This window comes from Notolepis coatsorum, assembly GCF_963971535.1.
Source record: "Notolepis coatsorum genome assembly, chromosome: 5".
NCBI classification, from domain to species: domain Eukaryota; kingdom Metazoa; phylum Chordata; class Actinopteri; order Aulopiformes; family Paralepididae; genus Notolepis; species Notolepis coatsorum.
In genome coordinates, this window is record NC_140169.1 from 193,810,592 (window position 1) to 193,821,383 (window position 10,792).

At 39.0% G+C, this 10,792-nt stretch overlaps 1 protein-coding gene across 1 annotated transcript in view; it reads right to left on the reverse strand.

Annotated features, from left to right (window-relative positions):
* The window catches only part of hao2 (hydroxyacid oxidase 2 (long chain)), a 32,417-nt gene extending 22,378 nt beyond the window's left edge, over positions 1 to 10,039 (reverse strand). The window contains exons 1-4 of the mRNA XM_084315057.1: positions 9,902 to 10,039; positions 7,761 to 7,816; positions 1,419 to 1,571; positions 156 to 307 (exon numbers count right to left, since the gene is read on the reverse strand). Of these exons, the coding sequence (XP_084171183.1) occupies positions 156 to 307; positions 1,419 to 1,571; positions 7,761 to 7,774 (319 nt within the window). The 5' untranslated portion in view covers positions 7,775 to 7,816; positions 9,902 to 10,039. The remainder of the gene's footprint in view (positions 1 to 155; positions 308 to 1,418; positions 1,572 to 7,760; positions 7,817 to 9,901) is intronic.
* Between the last annotated feature and the right edge of the window lie 753 nt (positions 10,040 to 10,792).

Genomic DNA, 10,792 nt, shown 5'->3' on the forward strand with positions numbered 1-10,792 from the left:
CCTATACCCTATCTTACCTGTATTAATTCAATATGCAGTAGTGTACCTATACCCTATCTTACCTGTATTAATTCAATATGCAGTGGTGTACCTATACCCTATCTTACCTGTATTAATTAAATATGCAGTAGTGTACCTATATCACACACACACACCCTTAGCTGTCGCCACCTCTCCCTCATGCCATGCCAGGCAGTGGAAGGCAGTGGGCGCTATACCAACGGGGAAGCTGATCTCAGTTCCCTGTACGGTGGTTCTGGTGTCGCTCATTGACACGTCTCTCAGTATGCGTGGTCTCAGACGGATCCTGAACAGGAGAGAACGGGAATAAAACACATTTGGAAAATGAGCAAAATCCCAAAAACCTCAATAAAAGTGTTGAGACGAAGAACTGGTAAAAAAAATACAAGTAATAGACCCGGAGTGCCGGCCTGTAAATGAGAAGGTCCCTATAACTGACTGAAGGGCTGACTGAAGGACTGACTGACTCCCCATGTGAAAGGATGCAGCACAATGCTAAGTTTCTTAATAATACTAAAGCAATCAGTGAAATTATGGCCACACTTGCCAATATCATGCCAGACAATGTTTAAATAGGGCCTGGATACAAAAATAATCGTTGTTGAAGCCAAAAACTGACTCAATGTATACAGTAACTATGGCCTAACTCTGTGTATAGAGTAAATGGTTTAACACAGTGTACACAGTAAATGGTTTAACACAGTGTACACAGTAGCTATGGCCTAACTATGTGTACACAGTAGCTATGGCCTAACTCAGTGTACACAGTAACTATGGCCTAAGTCAGTGTACACAGTAGCTATGGCCTAACTCGGAATATACAGGATACTATACAGTAGCTATAGCTATGGCCTAACTTGGTGTACACAGGAGCTATAACTCAAATGTAGTGTCTTAAACATGTTTTTTTTGTGATTTATTAGCACAGGTGAATGATGCAAAACATGGCATTCCTTTTGGACATTTATTTGTGTGGTTTCATCAATGTTGTCTGCAAAAACATTGTACCTGCACATAATTTATTTGGTTGTATTTTTACTGTAATTGACAGGAAACATTGTCCCCCACATATAATATTTCATTGAAAATGTAAATGCATGGTAATGTATGGGTAAATAAAACCAATTTATACCCCACATCTGTCCTGTATTAATTACATATACAGTAGTGTACCTATACCCCACATCTGTCCTGTATTAATTAAATATACAGTAGTGTACCTATACCCCACATCTGTCCTGTATTAATTAAATTATGCTCCATATTAATTACATATACAGTAGTGTACTTATACCCCACCTCTATCCTGTATTAATAGGCTTTTCCAAACATTTCCTCTCAGTGGTGGAGACAAACAGTCGTCCCCCCTCCCCCCCTTTTCCACGTCCTCACTGCACCGTTTGTAGGCCAGTAGGTTGTCATCCCGGGTGCAGCACTCGTCCGCTCCAGCAGCGTAGTAGTCCCAGGTGGCCTTGGAGAGGTGCTCTTTGGCATACTCCTCAAAGTCTGTAAGGCAGACCATAGCCATCTCTGCACAGCGACCACCCTCTCTGTTTGGAAACAGATAGAAATCAAAAGGAATTGGATTAGAAATGACCAGAGAACGTAAAAGAGGAGCTTTGTTTATATTGTTCGGGAGAATGTGAAATGTGTGAAATGCCAGCAGGATAAACAGGCTTGACTATGAATATTAAATAAATATTAAAGATATATATAATACATCTACAGAGCTTTTAGAAAGGTGCAGAATAATAAAGGTATTGCTTGAAATTATTGATTTATGAATTTATCATTAAAAACATTTTGGCGGGTCCAAAATGTATGTTGTTGTTTACATGTTGTGTATCTCCTCCCTACTTCCAATTTCCTCCATGTGGAATGCACCTGATTGGATAAACATGCTCCTTGAGACATGCTGAAGAATGTTTGTGCTCTAGTGGAATGCTGGTGCTCTAGAGCAGTGGTTCCCAAACTTTTTCAGCTCGAGACCCAAAAGAGAAATTTGGTGTTTCCCCGGGACCCAAACTTACAAAAATACATCATGAATTGCCATAACCATTTATAAACTACTGATAAAGAACACAACAAACCATGCATTTCAAATGTATATGAAATGTATTTATTTAATTATAAAAGTACATCACAGCAATAATCAGAGTGTAATGTTAAGTTGCTCACCACCTCATAACATAATGTACATACAATTTTGTAACACTTTTAAATTAACAAACATGTTTTACTCTCCTTTCTATTTCACACCCCTTTTTCAACTCTCCATTTCTTACCCCCTCCCTCCGTCCCTCAACCTTAAACCCCAACATTGAGCAACATTCTGATTAATTTGTACTGACTTATTTAAAAATTCTACTGACCTGACATCATGCTAGAAGGGGTATAATATTTAATCTATGGCACAATGAAATCTAATGAGAGGTATGTGGCAGGCGGCTTGGTTTTTGAAAGTGCTATTTTGAGGTCATGCTGAGCATTTAGTCTGTTTCTGTATTTGTTTTTCAGGTGGTGTGCTAGAGTAGAAAACCCAGATTCACATAAGTATGTGGTGCCAAACTGAATCAACACATCTACAGCTTTTTTATTAAAAGAAATTATATATATATTTTTTTTATTAAAATATCTTTATTTATTTATTATTTTTGTATTGGCATCCCAATAAAAACGGGTCCGCGACCCATTTTGGGTCGCAGCCCTAAGTTTGGGAAACGCTAGTCAGTGGAACACCTATGGCTCAATGTTCAGTGGTTCCCAAAGTGGGGGTCGCGACCCCTAGGGGGGTCCCGAGCCGAGCCGCCGCGGGGGGTTCGCCAGATGATTAAAAAAAATAAAATAAATAAAGATTTCCAAAAAAAAAAAAAAAAAAAAAAAAGATTATGCAGTCAGGCCAGGCCAGTGTTTCTAGTTGCAGTGGCGCAATAGTTAGATAACCTAGGTGGGGAACAACCAGGAGATCACTGCAACTCACACAAGTTGGAGAACTATCTCTCTCTCTCTCTCTCTCTTGCTCACACACACACACACACACACACAAAGGGAGCCGCATGTGATTGTTGGAGGTGGGACCCTTACAAAAAACAAAAAATCCATCAAAATCAGTGTTGTTGCTAATCATTGACACATGCTAGCCTGTAATAATCCCCCCCCAGAAAAATCTACTTTGCATTTGATATATTGCAAATATATGCCATCACACACACTGGCATTTAAAGGGTTAGAATTATAAAATTAATATGTGGTGTTATATGATCAGGGCTGAAGTTGAATAAAAGATTGTATTATTTTCAATCTGACATTACAAAAAAACAGAAAATCCATTGTTGCTAATCATACATATGCTAGCCTGTTTTTTAACAATAATTTGTGATGCCATCACAAACACTGGCATTTAAAGGGTACAAATAAAAAAAGTCCTGCACCAGAATGCAGGAAATGAAGTCTTTGTAACAAAATTATTTCCTGGTGGGGGACCCCCAGACCCCCAGCTTAAAAAGTGGCCTGACTGGGGCTATATTTCGCACTACAGATACAGCCCTGAAAAATCAAACATCTACTGCTCCTCTACCACTACTCCACCACTCCACTCCAAACTGATTTTGTGACTCCTATTGTTCTGGACCGGGCCAGATTTCACACCTCCACTGCCTCCCACAGGCTGGGGAGATTTTCATCTTAAATTTGTATTCGTCCCAAATGTCCCAGCCCCATCCGATTTCTTAGCTTTTTTCACTGTTTACTTATCATGCATTGCAACACTAATATATGGTCAGTACCCCAAGTCAGACTGCCCATATAAAAATTATCTTGGGGGTCTGAGGGCAGTAGCCCCGACCCCCTCCCTGGGGAAGCACTTAAGTTAAGTACCCTCCCTTTGTTCACGTTTAGACCCAGCCATCAGCCCCCGAAAATTAACACCTGAGTGCTAGTTCTAAAGTGGTAGAAGAGTGGCAGAAGCGCAGCAGTAGGGTACTGAATCTGAAGTGCTTCATCTGTATATTTCCTGGCCTGAATGATTTCCCCAGTCCGGCCCTGGTTAAAAGCCATGTTTCAACCATACATTGCCATTTACATTTTTTTTTATTTTTTATTTTTTTTTATTTATTATTATTATTTTTTACCTCCTATAATAGTGGGGGTCGCGGCTCTCTGACACCGTTATTTCGGGGGTCGCGGCCTGAAAACTTTGGGAACCCCTGATCTATAGCACCTGGGTCATTCCTGGCTATTGGTGACTTTTCCGTCCTCAGGATATAACTCATTATATATGACTTAAAAATGAATCACATGTTTATAATGAAATGCTTTTATTATAGATTGAGGTCCTCTTTATAACATTAACACACAAAAATGCATGTACTTTAGTGGGTTCTATAGACAGAATTCACCATTGTATTGTTTTGATGTGTTGATGGGGCACTGTCACTTTAACCTCTTCCGCCTGTGCGGTCCGCATTTTTTTTTATTTTTCAAACGTATTCAAGAATAAACATCATAACCATGTCACAACAGCAGTTATAATATATATTTTCATCAATACGTTTGTTTACTAATAGGTTAAAGTGTTATTAGTGAGGTTTTAGTTTTTTAAATGTGGTGTTGTGATCACGAAAATCTGCCATTTTGAATTACCGGAAGTCTCTGAATTGTAGTAATTTTAAGGCCATTTTGAAGAGGACATCCAGAGCTTTCAATGAGCGTTGGAATACAAAAAAATACACTTCCCAAAGGCCTCTATGTCCCGGCAAGCAAATTACTTGTTATGAATATTTTTTTATTCTCTTATTACTCTGGATAATATACCAAAAACGTAACGTTATTGGCATATATTGGAGCGCAGTTAGTTTGTCTCCCCTATTTTGAGCATTTAGCAACAATCCGATATGAAATCAGTTTCAAAATGGCGGACCTCTTGCAACATTAAAAAACCTACTGTACATACAGTAGATTTCATTCTCTGTTCCTTATGCACGCCTGGTGATACTAAATCCAAATTGAACTTGGACATTTGAAAGGTAAGATTTGGCACAATCCATAAATGTGTGAATTGGCTATAATAAGGCCTGCTATTCTATATTCTATAATAATATTTAAAATTGCATTGGTCCGGATGGGAGAATTCAGACTTTTTTGTAGACTGTATCTACAAAACCTTCTGTTTAATCATCTTCCCTTTATTAATTTCCTTCGATTTTTTGTACATGTGATCTCAAGAAGGTACTGAACGAGCTCAGTGGCAGTTTCTCATGTCTGGTCATTTTTAGCATGGTGTTATTCACTGTCAAAGATGCAATGACAAATCATAATTCATATTCTCCTTTGTTTCATCACAATTTAAGCAAGCCTAGTAATATACACAATATTTCTGACATTGGGAGTACATTCACTGAGGTCCATAGATGTCCCTAGATACCAAGAACATGCAAATGGACCTTGTAGAAGTGGAGCAATATTCCATTTACTTATTGGTATATATTTTAGGCGGATAGGGCTCCGGGCTTAAGAGGTTAAGGAGGTTGGTTTTGACGAAGATATATTTATATAAATATATATAAATGGATAAAATAATGTTGTTACTATATATATTTTTTGCAATAGCTAATGTAAATGTCCCTAACAGGGTGGAACAGGGTGGATGTAGAGAAGATGGCAGATATCATCATCTGCGATCCCAATGTGAAGGATTGTGCCTATGGTGTTTGTTTGTGGAGAGTGCCAATTCACTGCTGTTCCTTTGGGTAGGCCTGTGACAACAGATCCTATTGGTCTCACTCAGTGATCTACCGAGGTCAATAAAGATGAAATTTCTGTTGTGACAGTCAAAAAAGAGATGATGCTGACAGAGGATAAAGCAGTAGACCAGTTCCAAGATCGGATGGCAAGATTTCAGCAACATCCGGTGGCAATAATGGGTGTACAGGGAGCTGAGGGAGAAACTTGCGGACAACGAATGCCTTATTCATGTTGACTTCAGTGAAAATTATGGCTGCAAGTACACTAATGAGGTTCAGTCTGTCCACTATGGGGGATCCCATCAGCAAGTCACCCTCCACACTGGTGTTCTGTACACATCCTCCCAGTCCCCTTTGAGCTGTTACATCCTCCCAGTCCCCTCTGAGCTTTTGTTAGGCAAGATTGTTTAATTACCGGTATTTACCATTTGGGGTCAATTGGGTGCATACATGTGATTGTTATGAAAAAGAAACAAATGTTCTACTCCACAATTCTTGTTTCATTATTATTCAAATAAAACCATATATGATGGAATAAGGGACACATAAGGTGTAAGAAAAGCTAAGTATTGTTGAATATTTACATTATTAACACTTTGCAATAGCTATGTATATGTCCCTAACAGGGTGGAACTCTCTCAAGTCGATGGCTGAACAATCCACCCGTAATTATTATTATTAAGTGCTTGACCTCTACCAATACAAGTACCTGCAGGTTAAACATGTTATTTACATGATATAATTCTAAAAACGCAAAGAAACCAGATTTTCCCCCCAAAGGTTAGCACATTGAAAAATCACCAATAGTCAGGAATGACCCACCTAGAAATATATGATTTTCACCACATAATGACCCAACTAAGATACTTGGACATGGCTGAGTAAACAGATGGTGAAACTTTTACAATACACTTTTCAAGTAAAACAAATTTAATAAAAAGCAATAACTTAAATTGACTGAAAATCTACAACAGAGCACAACAATATTTCTTCTCAACGTTATACATTATAGTCTATATCGCATGTCAGTCAATAGCCTGCTGCAGTAGGTATTTAGTCAGTTTCCAAAGTTCACAATAATTCACATGGTTAGCATACCTGCCGTTCAGTAGAGTGGAGGTTTGTGTGCGCTACACATGAGATAAATAGCCAAGCATGCAGTATAGCTACACCTACCAAAAACCTATTTAACAATAAATAAATACAGAGAAAAGGTCTCCTACTCCTCATGAAGAGGATTTAAGAAGAACAAGGAGTACTTGCTGTACTTTGGACTCCATTAATCATGTACTCAATGTATAATTTACAGCAGAGATCAACAAAGATCAAAGATCAATAAAGCATGGGTATTACTGTAGCGGGGATTACTGAGAGTACTTTCTTCTTTATCATTTACTCACCAGTCAAGCTAAATGTTCTTTCTGAATAACAATATTGAGTCCTTCTGGATGAAAAAAATATATAGCTCATTCCTCTCCAAACCCGTGTCCAACTGTGACACTCTTGTGATGGATAGTATTGTTGGTTTAGTGTTTTACATTTTTCCTGAACACTGTAAAAAAAAACGTACTGTATATTTTCAAGTAACCTTTTTGCATTGGCTTTTTGCCAGGAGGGCCGGCCTACAATTGTCAATGTCCCTAATTTACATTGCATGTGTGAGTGTCGTGGTTGGATCCAGCTTAATTAGGCTTGCCTAGTCTTGTTTTAGTTTACTTAAATAAATGGGAGTACATTTTATATTTAATATGCACTCTCTCCTATTTAATTGATTCACCTAAAAGAAAGCCAATGTAAAAAGATGAATTGTAAAATAAGTTAAGACAACTTATGATTGTTATTTATTTCTACAGTGTCTTTTGTCTCATCTGACATTATAATTGTTAATAATAAAGAAAATCTAATTTGGATGAAGTAAATTTGATATCAATTGACACGGGCACTGTATTGGTTTCCACCGACACTATAGACACTCACCGATTACAGCCGATTACTCACCGATTACAACTCATTCTCTTTCAACGGACTTCCAGATTCCTGTTTAGCTTCATAACCTGTGGAGGTAGAGATGAGATGTCAACAAACATACAGGTTAAAGCTTGAAGAACCGGAAATACTATCTCAAACCCTGCCCTCTTTTCTTGATCCTCCCATCACAATTGTAGTTTTGTAGGTCAAGCTATCACGCCGCCTATAGAAATGCATTCTCAAATACTTGCTATGCTGTATTTCACATACATCCCTTACAAAAAAAGTATAATGGTAGTTTGATGGTCATTTTTGTTTTACCACGGTACCAGCCAATGTAGAAACTAGTGCAGCGCCTGTTCACAGCGCGGCCGTTTGGACCTGGTCCATTGGGCCCCAGAAGTTCTGCTTGCAGCGATGCAGCTCTTTGTTCCCTGTTCCCATCCCCCCCTAGGCAAAACAACCTTTTCCCTTAAATTATTTTCTTAAACACAAAGTTTGTCCACACCTGCCTGTATGTACCCGCACATAATCCTTTAACATATCTGTAGATACTATATCTATATCTGTACGTATCCTACTCTTACTAGTTACGCTGCTGGCCAGTATGACTACTACCATATGTCTTTATACCTGTATCACTGTACATATTATACTACATGTATTGTATATACATCTGATTAGCACTACACCCAGTATACTAATTTGTACTACTTGTACCTGTAATACTATATGTATGTACTAATTTTATACCCAGTTTAATCACCTGTACATTGTATATTACTATTGTTACTGTTACATTTGCACTCTGGTTGGATGCCAAACTTGTTTTCATTGTACTGTACTTGTGCTGTATGATGACAATACATTTGACTCTTATCTAATCTAATTGTTGTTATAGCATCACCATCTGGCCAAATAGCACCACATTCATCACACTCCCCTTGATCCTCAGCAATATACCCGCCAAGTGTAAACTTGAAGTTGATCGGATGAACGGTTCTCGAGATATGCGTAAAGTTCATTGTTATAACGCCACCATCTGACCAAATGGCACCAAAGACACTGACTGCACTCCTTTGGGTCCTCAGTAATACACCTGCCAAGTTTGAGGTCGATTGGATGAGCGGGTGTCGAGATATGTGAGACACGCAGACACACAGAGATTCCTTCCTTTATAGTTAGATAATTTACCATGGTCAAGTCATGTATCACAATGTATGTACAACTTACATAATACCAAGGTATAATCCAATTGGAAGCATGCTACCAATAGTGGCCAAAGAATGATGGAAACACCAGGATGCTTTTCTGAAGAGATGGTACTCAGGCCTTATATTAACAAAACATGGACTGCCCTGAGAGACAACGCTAGTATGACGAACACTTAACTTTGAACACTTGAGGGCAGTGCAATACAGAACAAGTTTTACCTGGGACGTCTCAGAGCAGGTTCAATGTAAACACAAACAGGCTTTCGGTTGGTGAGTCATTCATTGTACTCAGTGATCTGTGCACCTATCGTAACTGACTTGAAAAACTAAAAAACATAAATTCAAATGGCCTCTGACATCATACTGTGGATGAAAGTGTGTTCATTATTGAATAATCTTTTCTATATTTTAAATACAGTCCAGTACATTTGAATAAAAAACAACAACTATATAAATATTTTCAGTTTATAAAGTAATATTAAATATATGCTCAGTACAGGTCTTTGCTACCTTTCTAAACTATTTACATACATACATCCAATTAACAGCAAAGTGTTGTATAATGTTGTTGTTTTTTGTCACAGTGGCAATAATTGTTACCCTATTGGTCCTACTTCAAGATAGACATTTTAACAATGACTGAAGTAGTAGTGGTTGTTTGAATGCCACCCATTGTCCTCTGCAGGTTGTGAAAGGTATGACCACTTCACATTAGCCATGTAGGCAGTAGGCTCAATGGACCCTGAGAGCACATTGTTCACGTAAATTTCTAGAATACCAACTGTGTGTTATTTATTAAAGAAACCTCGTCATCTGTCAAAAAAAAGAACAAATCGCACTGCCGCCAGATCGACCATAAACAAATATCTTTATTGACGTCAACAATCGTTTTGATGTTTTATTCATACCGCAGCTGTGCTGAAATGTAACGGCCATGGGGCCGGTGCTAGTAAATACCTGTGGTGATAGATAGGCACACAGTACACATCGCTGGGGTGCTTTCACACCCCTGGTCATAAAAAAGCGGCTGCTTGTCCGTAACCGTTGTGGTTAAAAATAAAACATGATGCCCCGAGTCAGTGTGGCTACGGTTACGGAGGAGGAAGTCAATCGGAGGAGTCTTACCTTAACCTGTCCTGCTTTGCTAGCCTACGTGGTATGTAGGTCCCTCCTCATGTGACAGACGTGCACACAGACAGGGCCCTGACAGGGCGGCCCTGCCTCGGCCCCATACCCTCCCATTGGGACCCTTTGGTCTTTTGATCCGCCCACAGTGGCTGAACACCATGCAGCTAACCCCTCTGTCAGCACTCTGGGCTCCTATACCCTCTCTTTGTACGGACCTGATAAAAGGGGGGGGCAAATGCATGGCAAACACGCAGCTCAGTTCAATTGTTCCTAGAGTGAGTGTGTTTGGATGGGTAGGAGTTACATTTCCCCACTGGACAGTGTGTCTGTGATGTGTGTGTGTGTGTGTGTGTGTTTTATATGAATACGCGTCTGTGTAGGCTACTCTGTCTATGTGTGTGTGTGTGTGTGTGTGTGTGCATGCGTCGTGTGTACTGTATGTACATGTTTTTGTATGAAAGTGTGTGTGTTTGTATGTGTGTGTATGCATGAATGTGTGTTTGTGAGTGTGTGTGTTCGTTAGGTTTAACCCTGGTAAAGTAGAAAAATCTCATGCACACACGTCCTCAACCCTCTGACACACTATTTCCTGAGAAAATAGAAATGAATAGACAGAGCGATGTTTTTGTTGACAAATAAATTATGTTTTTATTATGTTTTCACGTTTCCTCTCGAGCACTAGTCACTGTGTGTCATTAGCGCCGCTAGGGATCTCCCCTC